The sequence below is a fragment of the Pelobates fuscus genome, chromosome 1 (assembly GCF_036172605.1).
Source record: "Pelobates fuscus isolate aPelFus1 chromosome 1, aPelFus1.pri, whole genome shotgun sequence".
Taxonomy (NCBI): Eukaryota; Metazoa; Chordata; class Amphibia; order Anura; family Pelobatidae; genus Pelobates; species Pelobates fuscus.
Window position 1 is genome coordinate 86,671,999 of NC_086317.1, and position 18,884 is coordinate 86,690,882.

At 40.6% G+C, this 18,884-nt stretch overlaps 1 protein-coding gene across 1 annotated transcript in view; it reads right to left on the reverse strand.

The window, feature by feature from the left end:
• Positions 1–18,884, reverse strand: part of PHF12 (PHD finger protein 12) — a 55,531-nt gene that overhangs the window by 16,009 nt on the left and 20,638 nt on the right. Inside the window, exons 3-8 of the mRNA XM_063449978.1 lie at positions 14,882–14,954; positions 11,137–11,524; positions 9,028–9,148; positions 6,011–6,143; positions 5,578–5,742; positions 2,733–2,891 (exon numbers count right to left, since the gene is read on the reverse strand). Of these exons, the coding sequence (XP_063306048.1) occupies positions 2,733–2,891; positions 5,578–5,742; positions 6,011–6,143; positions 9,028–9,148; positions 11,137–11,524; positions 14,882–14,954 (1,039 nt within the window). The remainder of the gene's footprint in view (positions 1–2,732; positions 2,892–5,577; positions 5,743–6,010; positions 6,144–9,027; positions 9,149–11,136; positions 11,525–14,881; positions 14,955–18,884) is intronic.

Consider the following 18,884-nt stretch of genomic DNA (forward strand, 5'->3'; position numbering starts at 1 on the left):
GTAAATTTAGAGGCTTAATCATTGATGCCCTTATACCCTGCACATGTATTCAATCTTAAAGGATTAATCCAACCAAAAAACGGTTTTAATAAACACGTGGTTCTTGATTGTTCAGTGTAAACCTTTCTATATCCTCTGCCCCCCTTGAAAAAAAAAGAAAAAAATGAAATCAAAATACCGTATATACTCGAGTATAAGCCGAGTTTTTCAGCCCATTTTTTGGGCTGAAAAACCCCAACTCGGCTTATACTCGAGTCAAGGTCTGTATTATGGCAATTTACATTGCCATAATACAGACTGGGGGGAGAGGGGGGCTGGCAGAGCTGTAACTTACCTCTCCTGCAGCTCCTGTCAGCTCTCTCCTCCTCCGCCGGTCCGTTCAGCACCTCGGTCAGCTCCCAGTGTAAATCTCGCGAGAGCCGCGGCTCTCGCGAGACTTACACTGGGAGCTGACAGAGGGAGCTGCACAGACCGCGCAGAGGAGGAGAGAGCTGACAGGAGCTGCAGGAAAGGTAAGTACAGCTCTGACAGCCCCCCTCTCCCCCCCACTGAACTGCCACTGGACCACCAGGGAAGGAGAGCCCCCCTCCCTGCCATGTATCAAGCAGGGAGGGGGGACGAAAAATAAATAAAAATCTAAATAAAATAATAAAAAATAATAAAAAATAATAATAATAATAATAATAAAAAAAGGGGGTATAAGGACCACTGTGGGAGGGGGGGGGTATAAGGACCACTATGGGAGGGAGGGGGTGGGATAAGGACCACTATGGGAGGGAGGGGGGGTATAAGGACCGCTATGGGAGGGAGGGGGGGATAAGGACCGCTATGGGAGGGAGGGGGGGTATAAGGACCGCTATGGGAGGGAGGGGGGGGATAAGGACCACTATGGGAGGGAGGGGGGGATAAGGACCACTATGGGAGGGAGGGGGGGATAAGGACCACTATGGGAGGGAGGGGGGGATAAGGACCACTATGGGAGGGAGGGGGGGATAAGGACCACTATGGGAGGGAGGGGGGGATAAGGACCACTATGGAAGGGAGGGGGGATAAGGACCACTATCGGAGGGAGGGGGGTGGGATAAGGACCACTATGGGAGGGAGGGGGGTGGGATAAGGACCACTATGGGAGGGAGGGGGGGAGAAAAGGAACACTATGGGAGGGAGGGGGGGATAAGGACCACTATGGGAGGGAGGGGGGGGGATAAGGACCACTATGGGAGGGAGGGGGATAAGGACCACTATGGGAGGGAGGGGGGGATAAGGACCACTATGGGAGGGAGGGGGGGATAAGGACCACTAGGGGAGGGGAGGGGGAAGTAAGGACCACTAGGGGAGGTGAGGGGGAAGTAAGGACCACTAGGGGAGGGGAGGGTAAGGACCACTAGGAGAGGGGTGAGTCAGGACCACTGGGGGAGGGGGGGTGAAGGAACACAGGGGTGGGGAGGTAAGGACCACTGAGGGAGGAGGAGGGGAGGTCAGGACATATGGGGGGGGGCAAATATCCTTGCACCGGCCCTGCACACACTGCATTCATACACTGCATTCATACACACACTGCACTCATACACACACTGCACTCATACACACACACACTGCATTCATACACACACACGCTGCATTCATACACACACACGCTGCACTCATACACACACACGCTGCACTCACACACACACGCTGCACTCATACACACACACGCTGCACTCATACACACACACGCTGCACTCATACACACACGCTGCACTCATACACACACACGCTGCACTCATACACACACACGCTGCACTCATACACACACACGCTGCACTCATACACACACACGCTGCACTCATACACACACACGCTGCACTCATACACACACACGCTGCACTCATACACACACACGCTGCACTCATACACACGCTGCACTCATACACACGCTGCACTCATACACACGCTGCACTCATACACACGCTGCACTCATACACACACGCTGCACTCATACACACACGCTGCACTCATACGCACACGCTGCATTCATTATACACACACTGTAAATAAATATTCAATTAATATATTTTTTTTAGGATATCATTTTATTTAGAAATTTACCAGTAGCTGCTGCATTTCCCACCCTAGTCTTATACTCGAGTCAATAAGTTTTCTCAGTTTTTGGGGGAAAAATTAGGGGCCTCGGCTTATATTCGGGTCGGCTTATACTCGAGTATATACGGTATATCTCTATAACTTCCCTCCATTCCAGTGCTGGCAGCAGAGGGGTTATCCTCTGTAGACAGACAGACTGACATACTGACTCCAGGCACCATGACCGCTTCAAAATCATAGGAAGTTGTGATGTTACTTGAAACAACTTTTACAATCCTAATGAAGCTAAGCATGTACGTTTCACACCCTTTTCTACTGTTACAATGCAGTTTTTTTTTTAACCAGTAAGGAACTAAACAAATCATAGCAACAGGTAGTAGAACGCTACATATTACATTTTAATTAGGGCTGCTCATGTACAAAAGTACTTCCTCATTTATGGTTTAAATGCAAACTGTGTCCTGGCTTTTGACCAGGGCTACATCACAATGCAAAAAAACATGGATAGGATATCTTACAACGGATGTGTGCCAATGACACCATAGTAAGAAATTTCCATGATCAGGTGGGTCTTGGTATAAAAACATTGCATACTTTAGTGAGACAACAATTACTTTTGACAGTTGTATTACAAACTACAAACATACCTCTTGTTGCTCTGTTTGGCTGGCTAAGTGCTCAGAGTTCAAGAGGTGCTTTTGAGATTCATCGGGTATGCCGTTACAAATTAATTCCCCATCACGTATTCCCGCTGGGGCCATTAGCTGTGGAGGTGTCTGGTACTGTGCTTTGATTGCATCAGGAACCTGAGAAGAAAAGAGTGATTTTAAACTGGAGAAGTTAGGTGTGAAGAGCAAACCAACTCCCTGCCATTACAAAGGGAATAGTAAAACTTGTTGGATTAAAAACATGTTTGGATTACTAGGAGTGAAAGTTATGCATTGTTTGTGCGCACACACATACACAAAAGTGTGTATTAATAGTAATTAAAATGTTATAATTTGCCTGGCAGCATTCGAGACAGATGCCATTTCTCACAGCTCCATGTGCCGAAATCTCAATTCTACATCTAGCGTCGGAGATACTCGTCACCATTATACTCAGGGCACCGCACTGATTCAGCGGATTCTTTTATTCCCTGATTGTAAAAATTCAACTTCTATGGCTTTAGGCTTACTGCAGGCAAGGTCCATGGATTGCAATTGGCAGCAGTTGTGGAAGACAGAGCATTCCTCATCTGCTGGGGTACATCCTAGTGCAGAAATGGGACGCAAATTGCAGAAGTCACTTTAGACTGCCGCTAAAGAGGGTTAAGAGATCGGCCAGCTGTTAACTTTTACAACCTGTAATATAGCAATAGCACCGACGCAGCTAGAGGCCATACATACTCTATAAGTGGAGGATATACCAGACACGACTTTGCCTGCTACACCAACAGTCCTCACGGTAGTGGGGATGCACCACCCACCAAACAGGACATACAAAATAAAAAATAAAAAATAAATAAACATTCTCGGCTCAGTTGGCTATAGTATAGACAAGGTACAGGCAGCAACAACTAGAGTGCATGGCTCAGGGGAAGATATCTTCGATCAGAGACAAGATCTGGCTACCCTATGAGAAACGGTACCGCAGCTGCAGTCCACACACACACTCACATCTCTCCTTACAGGTAGACCAGATTGATGACAAGGGTAGAAATAAGAATAGCACGATCAGAGGTGTAGAAGACTCACTTCCCCCCCCCGAGTAATTTGCCCATTTTATTAGACAAGCGTTCATCTTACCCACACGACAAGCCAAACAATTCTCATTTGATGGTGTATACAGAATGTCAATATCTCCTCAAGCACCAAATACAACTCCGCGAGACATTATGTTGCCAGACATATGCAGATAAACAACAATCTAACCTCACTTAAAGGGAAACTCCAGTGCCAGGAAAACAATCAGTTTTCCTGGCACTGGAGGTACCCTCTCCCTCCCACCAATCCCCGGTTACTGAAGGGGTGAAAACCCCTTCAGTCACTTACCTGAGGCAGCAGCGATGTCCTTCGTCGCTGTCTCCTCCTCCGCGCCACTCCTCCCTCTGATTCCGTCGGCCGGTGGGCGAGACTGATCCCCGCCCACGGAGACCTAATGCGCATGCGCGGCCATGCCGCGCATGCACATTAGTGCTCCCCATAGGAAAGCATTGAAAAAGATTTTCAATGGTTTCCTATGGGGAAATGAGCGACGCTGGAGGTCCTCACATAGCGTGAGGATGTCCAGCGACACTCTAGCAAGGAAAATCCTTGCTAGAAATTAGGAAGTGACCTGTAGTGGATGTCTAGTAGATAGCCACTAGAGGAGGAGTTAACCCTGCAATGTAATTATTGCAGTTTATAAAAAACTGCAATAATTACAGTTGCAGGGTTAGGAGTAGTGGGAGTTGGCACCCAGACCACTCCAATGGGCAGAAGTGGTCTGGGTGCCTGGAGTTTCCCTTTAAAAAGACAATAGTCACCAAAACAACTTTAGCTTAATGAAGCAGTTTTTGTGTTTAGGACATACCTATACACACACTGCTCGATTCTCTGCTATTTAGGAGTAGCTTTTGTTTCTAACCATGCAGCCCTAGCCACATCTCCCCAGGCTGTGACTGACACAGGAGATAAATTCTTAAAACGGCTGTGCAATAAAGGAAGTGTAAACATTAGATCTCTCTTTACAGGAAATGTTGAGGAAGATTGTGCAAGTCACATACAGGGAGGTGTTACTAGTGCTACATAAACAAAGTTATTTAACTCCTAAATGGCAGACAATTGAGCAGTGAAACTGAAGGAGTACGATCTTTACACCAAAACTGCTTCATTAAGCTAAAGTTGTTTTGGTGACTATATTGTCCCTTTAAAGGGAAACATATTTTGTATTTGAACAATACAGCCTTACTTTTTTTTTAAAGACCTAAACCAAAATCTATCCAGCCTATTACCAGGACCCTTCAAAATGCAGGACTTTACTACTGATGGTCCAGATCACTAATGGTCACCAAAGATAGGAAATAGTTTAAAGCCTTTGGACCAGGGGAGAGCCCTGTTCTCTTCCCGGCCCTGGAAGTGGCAGATTCAAATCCAGCACTCAAGTCTCACGGCCATTGGAGCAACTAAATAACCTCCATTTGTTTATATTTGACATAACGCTCAATTTCTCTTGTACCACCCACAAAAACAATAAAAATATATATATATTATAATTTGCAGTGTGTGCATGAGTATATTCACACTTGCAAAATGACAAATGAACAAGGAGAAAAGAAATTGCACTGGTCACCCTACAAATAAGACCTCATCGGAAAAAATAAAAATTATTTTGCACTAAACAGGCAAAAAGAAAAAAAAAAAAAGAAAAAGGAGAATTTAGAATTAACAGTTTATTTGCACTCTAACGTTGTACACAATTAATAATCTCACATTTTGCCAATAATTTGTGCCACAGAATCAAACTACGCACCTTAACCGTATGTTTTTTGGACAGTGGTAGCACCCTGCGGTTGGGAGGGTTTGTTTTGTGAATGCGGCTCAGGAAGTCCAGCTTCACCGCATGCTGTGAAATGCTATCCTGGAAGCGGTCAAAAACCTGGCAGCGATTACTCAGGGTCATACTCTTCTGGTTCAGCTGTAGGAGAAACAGCATATCAATTTAAGTGTATAATAAGCCAAGTCAATTAGTTCTCAAACCAATATATTAATCAGGTAAAAAGTCATTATTTTTACAAGGGAATCTTACCCATAATATTAAACACACCGATTAGAAGTAGAAATCACTGTTCTTCTCAGAGAGGCACCATGGTTGTAACAGGCACTCATCTATCTAAGATGGGACAAGTCACCACCAAGCCTACATTTCCCCCATAAAATTTGAAAAAAAATACAAGGCAACTCACCACAATGTGTTCAATATGGTTGGGACACATCCACCGGCCTGTTGGCATAGCAGTTAGGGGAGGGTCCAAACAGTCCATGTGAAATAAGAGAGGGCAGTAATCACACTGAATAAGAGGTGCCACACGACAGCTCCTGAAAACAGAGTGAGAACCAATTGTCAGTGTTTCATATGTTAACATATTGGCTGCCCTTATAAATAAAAAATGCAAATCATTTTTTGAGCAGCATTTAGATGCTTGAAATTATTATTTTTTTTTAACTGGGCCTGGGATATCCACAACTTTTTGGATGGCACAGCTCTGTGCAATTCCCAATAACCATGGCATATTCACAAGTATTTATGCCCTTTTTTTCTTGTGCCCACCCTGGAGAAGTGGAGTTTCCAGATTCTTAACTATAAAAGGCAAAAAGGATAAAGCAATGCTTAATTTGACATAGTAAGCCAATTAATGCCATTTTTTGTCCAATAATTAATGCAGAACTCTAGGTAGTGAACTGTAGAGCCCTACTCCTCACACTATAAAGGATCCTGCCCTCTGTTAAAAAGGGACAACTTGTGTACTAAATTTCAATAACAAGATAAATCAGTTTAAAATGAATGATTATAGTAGGGAGAGAAAAGTTTAGCTGACACCTAAACAATATAAATAGGCTCGTGGTACGTGGGAAATAACTTCTGAAATAGACTCAAATAGTAGATATTGCTGCCCAGCTCCCAATGAAGATATGGTAGGCAGCCAGTTTCACAGTAAAAACACAGCCAAATCTTTGCCCCTTGACAGTTTATTCATAGCATTAAGATCTGAAGGTATTATTAGTAAAAGAGGAGTTGTAGAAAATATGTTATCACAAAACTAGTATGTCGCATGTATGTGGTACAGATGCCAAGGGGATGCCTAGTTCTTAGATTTTTTTGTGTTGGCTACTAAAACCAGGATTACATTTGTCATGCCCTTTCTCATTTTAATAGCACAACATGCCCTATTTACTAGTGACTAGCAGATGGTGTTGCATCTTACTACTATTCAATGTGAATTGGGTCTTTTTATGCCATGTGTAATTCCTAATAACATTAAGTCAGAAGCAATGAATTTGCAGTGAGTCTTACTTGGGCAGGGTGCAGTTTCAACACAGTAACACCTCCACCCACAAAATATAGAAAGGAACTTGCAGGTGCTGCACCAAACTTCTTACCAAAGAAATTAAAGACTTCTAGTGGGGCAATGAGGATATGTAAACTTATTGCAATAAAGATAAACACAGTGTATTAATGCTCCCACTCTACCAACAAAACAAAAATTCACAGGTTTCACCACGGCTGAATCGTAGACAAAGAATATAGGTGTGTGCTTCCTGTTCAGATAAGAAGATCAATTGTGCTAAAGCCTGCTGGGTCTTTAAAATAAAGCTAGAACTTCGAACACGCATTAAAAAAAGCCTACTGATGATCTCCTAGCCATTACAATGCGTTTGATAGAGAAGCACTGGGATACAGAGCACATGCACGGCAAATAATGCACAGCCCTCCAATTCTTCTCATAGGAATCTTGGAATCCAATAATTTTCAAGCATAGGCTTCCACTTTTTACTAGGGCACAAAGCAACCAGGAAGGACCCCCTCTCCTTGCTATTTGATTGACAACTGAGAGGATGCCGCTTTGCGTATAACAAGTGAAATCGGCACTTTTATGAATAATGATTTTATATAGTGACAAGAAGGAGACACCTCTAAAGCTTTGGAGTGTTTCTTTAAAGACAAGAAAAAAGGGACAATGTGACATAAGAATAAATGACAAACATACAGATGACATTAAGGGTGAAATCTAAAATGTTACAGTTTATTTCATTTTCCAATCACATTTTCATTTTAGATTCATTTCAAGCAAATCCATAGTCTCTAATTTGAGAATCCACTAAAGTGACACTCCAGACCCACATAGCATTTTGTGAGTGTATTCACATTGTTTTTATCATTAAACACTTCACTATGTATATTTTTTCTTACGTTTGCTTTACATGCCATATTCCAACGTCTGTATGGTAAATATATTTGTACATTGGTGATAGCGGCGCCCTCTTTGGTATATGTGTTTTAACTATACTACCTCTGCACCACATATCACTTTAGCTTGCTGAAATGCTTTGTGTGAAGAATGCGTCCCCTTCTTAACTTTACAAAAAGAGGAGATTTCAATAGAAATTGGCACTTTTACAAATTAACCTTGTTACATCCCCCTTGGCTGTCAGGCAACCAATACTATTCCCAATTTGTTTAGCGCAGTGGAGCTAAACTCAGGAGGCAGGCAATTGCCCAGAGCACCTGCCTTGCAAAAACTTTAAGCTGCATTGGAAGGCTGATGAGACAGTCACATAAAGTCTGGGCTTGTTTGGGTTAGAAGGAAAGGCATTCCAAAGACTTCAGACACAAAATCTGAAAATTTTGCAAGCTATTTTTGGAGATAACCACAATAAATGTATTAATTAAATGCATGCACGTTTTCATGGAGGGTAGGGTATATGTACTAAAATGTGATTATTTTTGGGGGGGGGGGGCAGTGGAGTGTCCCTTTAAGCGTCCAGTTTTTAAAAAATTCTATCAAGTTAATGAATGCCTCAGGTCATGCTGGTAGCTAGAACATAGATATATTATATCATTAACTCCCTAATGGAAATCTGGCTAAAGCATGACACAGTGTCTACAAAGATTTGGTAAAGTCAGTGAAAATCATTGAATTGAATGTGCTCGGAGAATTCAGTGTCTGTCAAGCTATTTATTATCTGCTATCCCATCCCCAAGGAATGTACTAAATTGCATGCGCATATCCTGTGCACAAACTGATAAACACATTAAAGATATACACATATTTCTAAGTAACTTATCTTAGCTTTTTACCCTTAGTTGGACAGACATTTAAGATGTTTGTGTTACTCATCCCATATGGTGAAAAAAACACGAGGACTCCTTTCTTTTGCAATAAACCATTAGGGTTCTATACTGGTAGTTTGGTTTTCATACCTGGTGCAAGTGAAGCAAACTTTAACTGGTAAAGGTACCAGGCCATTGTGATCTAATTCATGCTGTGCTTTCTTGACATTCTTTCCAGTCATCTCCTCTTTCCTACGTCGCTTGCTGGTGCCTGCAAGAGAGTAAGAAGAAAGAATATAAGAAAAGGGCAACCAGGGTGGATAAAAATTGATTATATAAAAAAAAAACCAAAAAAACAAAACACACACACACACACACACACAACAAAACACCCCAAAACAAAACCCCACCTTATCTGATTTAAAAAAATAAAATAAAATCTAATTACATTTGTTTTAATAAAAAGGTTTTAGAGGTAACTATATATAAAAATAGTTTTCTATACAAGATACATTATAGTCCAAAGGTTTTTTTAGTATGAAATATGGATCTCTTATGTACATTCAGCAATATTTACATATTTGTTAAATTAATTATAATAATCCAAGTCAATAATAATACTTATAATAATCACAAGTCAAATGAGCTTGTGTCTACAGGGATAGCATGCACTTTTTCACAGCAAATACAGGCAATAAACATTTATAGTTCAGAAAAAAACACCATCATTCTGCAAATCTATGTACAGAGAATGAACATCTTTAAAGTTGTTCTTCAAATATGATTAATTAACCTATCAACCTAGCGATAGTTTACCTTGAAATAATACCATCATTACCTAGCTATGTATTTCTAATGCAAATACACAAAAATAAGTCCTGCGTTCAAACTCCCACTACTCCTGGGCAGCACCAACGACCATAGCATACATCAGCCCCAATACATACAAAAAAGATCAAAGAAAATAGTTACCTGCACATTAGCCCAAATCCCTATGCATATTTAAATAAATGGAGGTTATTTAATAACTCCAATAGCCATTAGATGTAAGTCCACCTGCCACGTCAAGGCAAACCTCTTAAGTTGGGCCTACACTAACTGCTTGCTTCAGGCAAAGAAATCTCTATCCATACATGCTTATTAACCCTTAATAGGGAACACATGGGATGGGTGACATGATTGTAACATGGCTGTGTGAGAACGACCATAGCACACATCAGTGTATCGATATATAGATCATACCCCTACAATGTCTTTGCTTAATACCCATTTAGGAGTTAAATCCCTTTGTTTCTGCAGTCCCCTGCCCCAACTCCCTGCATGTGACTTACACAGCCTTCTTAAGCACTTCCTGTAAAAAGAGAAATCATGTTTAAACATCCTTTATTGCACATTATGTTTCATTTAGAATTCATTATCTCCTGCTCTACTAATTGCCCGAATGAGCCTCCTGTGTGTGAAACATAGAATGTGACGGCAGATAAGAACCATTCGGCCCATCTAGTCTGCCCAATTTTCTAAATACTTTCATTAGTCTCTGGCCTTATCTTATAGTTAGGATAGCCTTATGCCTATCCCACGCATGCTTAAACTCCTTTACTGTGTTAACCACTACCACTTCAGCTGGAAGGCTATTCCATGCATCCACTACCCTCTCAGTAAAGTAATACTTCCTGGTATTATTTTTAAACCTTTCTCCCTCTAATTTAGGACTATGTCCTCTTGTTGTGGTAGTTTTTCTTCTTTTAAAGTTTTATTTACAGAGTTAAGAGTGAAGCAAGTTAAGATCTGATTGAAAATGAAACCATTTTCCCATGAAGGTTGTGTCAGTTGCAGCCAGAAGAACTGTGCCTAGGGCTGCATAAACAGAAATAAAATAATATTTAACTCCTAAATGGCAGAAAATTCAGCAATGCTACTGCAGGGGCATGAACTATAGAGCAAAATTGCTTCATTAAGGAAAATATGTTTTGATGCTTCTAGTGTCCCTTTAAAGTTATTATTCAAAATATGAATAATGAAAATAACTGGTTACAAATATTAAAACAGCTCTGTTAACCGTGGGGGTCTTTGCATAATTTACAATGACCCCCGATGGTGACTTTGCGCTGGGTGTCTGGTGTAGGGGAGTTTAAACTCACATTCAAATAATCTAGCTCCAGCAATGGTAGTGCTGTGCTACATTTAGAAGGAATGTTAACTTGATGACAAGCAATTACAGATGTGAAAAGGTTTCAAGGCTATTCCCTAAACACTGACCTGGAAGTGCTGTGGTGCAGGTAAGCTCATTGGGGAGCTGAAATTGGGTAGGATTCCTTTCCATGGCAGCTGCGATGAGAAGCTGGAAGGGTCTTTTGAGTTGAGAATGGCCATACTCCGACTCCAGAGCAGGGGGCTCGTCATCCACGTCAATCATGTCCTCATCGACATCATTCTGTTCTGAGGTGGGGGTATCAGTGCTGGCACTAGATGTAGGGGTGCCGGGACGGCTCACTCTTCTTTCCAGCATCCTGGCTTGTGCAAGGGTCCGGTAGCTGCCAGCAGCTCTTTCGGAGAATTCCAAGTCACTGGTAGGTGACACCGTCCTTCTTCCATATCTATCAAACAGACCATTAACTTGGCCCAACTCTTTCTTACGCTCACGTTTCTATAACCAAAACAAAAAATAGAATACAATTACTAATATTTACTTTACCGCCAATGACTGATTTCATTATTAAAAGCAAACAAGATAATACAAGTGCACACCCAACCTTTCACCTACAAAAGAAACCAAATAGTCAAGGCAAAACAAAAAAATAAAAGAAAGGTTATAAAGGTGAGGAAGCTAGTTTGTGTTTTTATTATGCGAGGATGTTTGTATACTTCACATTTAAGCATGAAAAAACCTTGCTCTGGAAAAAAAACGTGCTACTTTATACTCAGACTAGGTATGAATCTTTAACCCATGTACCTATTAAAGAAACAAAAAGATGTATTATTGACACTACAGTGTTAAAAACCATATTTTAGGCCCCTTGCCCCCATTAAAGAGGGTTGTGGGGTTTGCAGTGACTAGCTCAGCCTTCTTGGCTGAGATTATCAAAATTTATGGAAATTTAGGAAAGCATAGGAAAGCTATTGGGCATGCGCTGCAAAACGTTGCACCAATCAGCATCTCCTCATAGAAATGTATTGATTCAATGCATCTCTATGGTACACTTCAGCTCCTCCATGAAGAGGCTGGAGACGCTGAACGTCGCACTGACCCAGGAAGCACTTCTAGTGGCAGTGACTGCAACTAGAAGTGTTACTAGGCAGTAATTTCTCTGAAAAGGCAGTGTTTACATTAAAATGCCAGCAGGGGCATACTATAAACACACCAGAACAACTACATTACACAGTACTTGTTCTGGTGACTAAAGTGTCCTTTTAAAATAAACATTTATTACTTTAAATGAGCATTGGTCATGTGGAAAGATATTTTGAAGAAAAAAACACCTCACAAAAAAACAACCCCCTTACCCCCCTAAAATATACAGTGTGCAAAAATGTTCAATCTCTCCACTCTGGAAACTCCATGTTAAAGCAGCTAAAAAACAACAACCCCCTTCTGGTAATATAATTACCTAAGAACTGTAATCTCACTGTGAGACATTAACCCCTTAAGGACACATGACATGTGTGACATGTCATGATTCCCTTTTATTCCAGAAGTTTGGTCCTTAAGGGGTTAAAGTAATGGCAGTTTGGATAAAAGCCCCACTTTCAATAAGAATCATTAGCAAAGCTTCAGATCTGAAGGAAAACAGAACGAAGAAGAAAGAACAAACCACTGTAAAAGATGGATTCCTCAGACTGCATCTGTTAGAATAGTGTACAAAGTAATATAAAAGCATTTGGAAAACGCTATTAGCATTGTTGGACCAATTATCTGAAAGTGAAGATTACGTCAAACCACCCAGGCACTGCCTAGAAAAGGTTGTCCTTAAAAACTCTGCAAAAGTGAGCCAAGAAGAGGCCATAAATCATTCTACAGGTGCTACAGAGGTCAGTGGCTAAGGCTGCAGTAAAAATACAAGTCAACAGTTTCAAGAGCTCTGCTTCAAACTAGCCTGTACCAGAGTGTGGCAAGAAAGAAGCCATTACTCAAAATCATCTGGAGTTTGCAAACAAAGGCACATACAGAAAAAGATTAGTTCGGCAGATGTGACCAAGATACAGCTTTTTAACCATAATTTAAACTGCTTTATGTGACTCACACAAAGCAGTGCCCATACCTACATAAACATTATCCCTACAGTGATGTATGGTAGGAAGGCTTCAACTGTGAGGGGACCTTTTTATTAGATGGCGCTATATAAATAATAATATAATAATAATCAGCAGGGCCTGGTAAACTTGTGAAAATTAAGGTAGAATGGAAAAATGCGGCCAAGTCAAAGACCTGATCTCAATCCTAATAAATACCTGTGGCACCATTAGGAAATTGCAGTCCACAAGCACAACTAAATCAAACTGGACCATCGGGAGAAAATCTGCCCAAAAAAGGGGGCATAGCTTACTCCCAGCCATTGTGCAAAGCTTTAGATAATTATTCAAAGACACTTAAAACGTATTACAGCAAAGGGTGACTTGACTAATTAGTAAAAGTGGTTTGAATTGAATATATATGCAAGTAGTACATTTCAGCTTTTCCACTATTAAATACTCACTCAGAAATACAGAATCTTAAAGTGAAGCAGTAATGCAAAAAAAACACCTCCCCTTCCATTCATATGGAACACACACCATATATTATAAAGATACATGGTGCATTCAATGTAAAATATAAAGCTTTACTCACATTTCCTCTCCTTCCAGCGCCGTTTCATCGGTGTTAGTCCTCATGTTACAAGAACCTCCAGGACGAGCTCTGCTGCGCCTGCTCTCCACCTCTGTTCTTCTTTGATTTGCTCTGCTTGGGACGAATCCCTGAGCAGGGCAAATTTTGTCAGTTGCCAGCATCGCAACAGATTGACATCACGGCACTCCATTCCTACACTCCCTAGCTACAGTTTCCATAGCAACCGCAGCACATGGGAGAAAAGCAGAGTGACCGCTTGTGGGATTTTTTTTTTCTGCTTTCCCTTGTCAGTCAATGCCGTGGCACGTTGAGCCATTGACTGACAGCTAGGAGAAATATATATATATATATATATAATATATATATATTTTTTTAAATAGTTTTTATCTTCTTATTTATACATTTGAAAACAAAACTGCTATCACAATGAATAGATAAAATCTTAAACTTAATCTAATGAGCACAAATTGTTTAAGGCATGACAGGTGCAAGTCTAAAGTCTATGCAGAGGAGTGCAGTAACAATATTGTTTGTACATTTGTATCTTTTTTGTAACCCAAAACATAATTTTCAAGGGGTCTGAATACTTTTATTTTAGACATTAAAAGTGAACAGGGACGGGGCCTGACCGCCATGCTAACTGGTCACATGCAGGAGAGGCTCTTGCAAAATCTGGCCATTTTGGCTGAAAACTATGGCACACTGCTCTCATTTCAGCCTAGAAGTACAGCGAAGTGAGCAGGGAGCTGTTGGCGCTACTGATCGGGAGTTTTGAGGACCCTGAGGGCTATACGGAACTTTGGAACCTGCGGCATAAAAGGAAAAGAAACAGGGTGGACGGCCGCTGCCCTGTTCATAAATCCAGCAGCCCTGTTACACTCTTCACAGGCTCCGTTCTCCCCCCCACAAAGCGCTGTGCCCAGAGGTCTGTGGGGCTTAACTACCGAGTCTCCATTGTAAAAAAAAAATATTCTGCTGCTAGGTCATGGAAAGAGACAATATTAAATGAGATTTTAATTAATCTTAATCTCCTCCCCTCCCACTCAAAAAAAAAAAAAACAACCCATTCCCCTAAACTTTCTAGTTTCTATAGTTGTACATGTTTGCTTATTAAGTGCATACATTTAAAAAAAATAAGATAAAATATATTTATATATAAAGTTATAAAATGTGCCTTACCTTTCTGCGTATGGTGCAGCGATGACACATCCACTCTCCTGGGGGCAGCATTTCCTCACTTAGGGGAGGGTTGCTGGAAATAAGAGCAGCAAGTGAATAACATGTTTTAAAATAAAACAATAATACAATATGCATAATCATTTAATTAAAGAACTCCTCTTACTTATACAAAACACACGGCCAATTTACAGTCAGAAAAGTTTATAGGAAATGCCCTTGATATCCTAGCATATGTATCAACATACTTATTTACTTATAAAATATTTCACCAGGATGGATACATTGAGATTTCACTCCTTTTCAAGTATGTCCTGGGTCCACAAAACACTGCATTGTTACAATAGGATATAATATTACAAAAATACAATACAAACCATAAATATATATACACTTATATAAATGTAATACATAACAGGTAATAAATATATTCAAGCATGACAAGTGCATTCTGTGCAGAGGTATATTGCCATAGATCGCTTAATGAATTGAGATTTGACTGTGTCCCTGTGGTTATTCCATAATTGCGGTGCTCTGTAGGAAAAGGAGGATCGAGCCACTTTATTTTTGTATTGCGGTATGTTAAATTTCGTACTAGTACTGGATCGGAGGTTATAGGAGGTGGGAACAACCGGGGAGAGCATTCTACTCAAGTAGGGTGGGAGCTTCTCATAAATGCTCTTATGCACAACGCTGGAAAGGAGTGCGTTGGTATTCGAGCGACAGACAGTTTAGCTCTTTTAACATGTCACAGTGGTGGGTAAAGTAATTCCATTCTAGTATAAAGTAGCAGAATTAATTATATAGCGTATTAAGTTTATTAAGGTGGGTTTGCGTTGCGGGTTCATACACTACATCCCCATAATCAACAACCGGCATTAGCATTTGTTGCACTATCTGTTTCCTTACTGTAGGGCTTAGGCAGGATTTGTTTCTGTACAGGGCACCTAGTTTTGGGTAACGTTTTGAAGAGATTTTTCAATGTGAAGGCCAAAGGATAGATTAAGGTCTAGCAACATACCTAGATATTTAAAAGAGCAGACTGCTGTCGGTGTGCTATTTGAACTTGTTCTGATACACAATTGTTGATTTTGTAGTTTACGTAATTTAGGTACAGTTCCAAAGATCATTTTAACGGTTATGTCAGTGTTTAGGAAGAGTTTGTTATCCGCTATCCACTTTTCTACCTCTGTGAATTGGTTTTGGAGCACAGCCTCAAGCTGCGGTAGCTTGGGTTTACTAGCGTAGATTAGTCGTCTGCATACATGTATACAGTTGAGGATTTGCAGACGTTAGGCAGGTTGGGAGTGGATTGTGGGGGTTTGTATGCGATTTATAATTTTGAAGAAGTTTCTTGGGTTTGATAGGTTGTTCACATTTTTACTGACATATTGGGCCTTTGCCATTTTTGTTTGTTTTGTGCATGCATTTCGCCATTGTCTGTAAGTACAGTGATCGTTCATGGAGCCAGTACGCTTGAACTTTGACCAAAGTGAATCTCTAAACTGGTACATTTGAATGAGGTCAGCTGTAACCCAGGGCAGGTGTGTCCCTTTTAGTCGCACTTTACGCAAAGGGGCATGCAAATTCCAAACAAGCAAGAGCTCGGACTGAAAAATGCAATTGCAGAGTCTAGATCTGGTATTAGACCTAATCTGTGCCATGGTATGTTCTTGAGATCATTTAAAAAGGCTTCAAGATTTAATGTTTTGAAAGACCTGGTGATTATAATCCTGGGAGGGGATTTAGTGGCCTTTATTTTGCGCATGAAGTACACGAGACAGTGGTCACTGAAACGGTTAGGGAGAACGCCCGCCTCCTGGATTCTGTCAGGACAACTGGAGAGAATCCAAATCGAGCAAGGTATGGTTCTTTTTTTAATATTAATGCGACTTGGGGAGGAAATGAATTGTGTTAGCTGCAAAGTCTTAAACAGTATACATGACTATTTTTAGAATTTAGCCAATCAATATTAAAATCTTGAGCTACAGTTTCACCTAGTAGTTGGGCTATGTCAGAAAGAGAGTGCACCGGAGAGCTAGGTCGGTGGCAGATTACAGCAAGAATGATAGTTTTAGTGAAAGGGATCTCAATTGTGCCAGAAAGGAAATCACATTAAAGTGCTCCTAAAGGGATCTTCTTGTGGCGTCGAAGCCAGGACTTAATTGTGCTAGTAAATAATTCCATGGGAAGATTATGCACAATGAGAATGAAAAACAGATTATTTAGTACTAGAATAAAAAAAAAAACACCCCACAAAATATTGACTTCCAGAACAATCCATGTAAGAACAGAATGTGGAAAAAAAGAAAGACCATTTTGTTTAATGAAGCTAATGTCAGCAAATACTTGGATGAACATGTAGTAGTGCCGTATTTCATTTGATATACCTGCTATAGCAGTAAAAACATTTTTCATGTACAACTTAAAGAAACACTCGAAGCACCATAACCAATAAAGCCTTCTGCAGCTTCACAAAGTTATTTGTCAAAATGGTTTTGAATAGTCAGTCAACTTTACTTAAGTCATCTGAGGGCCTACACCACATGCAGTGTTCTACAGCAAATAACAGATGTCTCCCCTGAACTAAGCAGGTCCAATACAGGACCTCAGTCATTGACCGAGTCCGCTCAGTCGACCCTCTTGTCCAATGTGAGGCCACTGGACATTCTTGCAAGTTAGAAACTGGATTGCCGCTGATAAATGTGCCTGGTGGGACCCAGGAAAGTTGTCAAACCTTTCTTAAATGGTTTGCCAAATTACTATGGGAAGGTGTTAGAGCACTCAAAGCACCATAACCACAACAACAGACTATAGTGGTTATGATGCTTGGAGTGCTCCTTTTTATAATACAATAGCAGATCGACTATGGGGCTAAACATTCAAGCTCACAGCTATAACACAGGTACGTTAAAAGGTTTAGTACAGAGCTGCAAAAAACGGATGCTCCTTCTGCTCTTCATTCACTTGCTAATAGCATCAGTATGGGTAGAATATGCAGACAAACATTAGCAAGCACAGAAAGCTCAGTCATGGAATTACAAGTCCAGCAGCAATATTAAATATCTCTGTATTCTGAAAATCTGCACGTACACTGAGGTGGTTATGGTGCTTGCAGTAACCCTTTATATCAATGATGTGCACTGGTAGGGGTACCTGGAGAACAGGCTTTACTAGTGGGTAAAGAGGGCATGAGAACACATTAGCCTACAGTGGCGATAACCAACAAACAAGATGTAGCAACATTTTGGCTGGTCTATAGAGACTTTATCAAGGCTCTCTTCCCTATCTGATGCTTATGGGTTGTCATGGTTGGTGTTCACAGGTCTTTGGTATATGAATGATCACTGTGCATATAGACAATGGCGAAATATATGCACAAAACAAACAAAATTGGCCAAAGGCCCAGGACACACTTGAAAACAAGAGAAATCTCAATGTATCTTTCCTGATAAAATAAATATACACATACATTAAAAACCATGCTAGCTTCAGAACATCTCTAAAATACCAAAATATAAATGGAAATAAAAAGTAAAGAGATGTTACGACAAATATTAAAATCAAGACTGTCAAATGGAAAATAAAAATAAAACAACTAAAATGTCAATTAACCCACAATAAGACATTTCATACTTAAAATACTAACAAAATGTGTCAACAACGTGCGGCTGTCCAGATTTCCATAAGCAAACATTACTCCTGTCTGTAAATAGTAAGTAAACTGATAACATACTACACAGTGAGCGTAAACGCCTTTACATCTGTTGTTTTCTGTTTCTGTAAAACCCAGCAAGCTGCTCAGTGAAGCAGAGAGAAACGCACAGATGAGCAGTACTCTTTTCTATAAGAGTATCTAGAAAGTCCAGCTCTTTATAGCAAAAAAACCAAACTGATCATTAATGGGAAACTATGCATACAAAGAACCCATAAAATCATGCCAGAAAGAAGTATTTAAAATAAATAAATACTCCCCTTTAAAACTTCCCTTGGCTTGATCCCATAA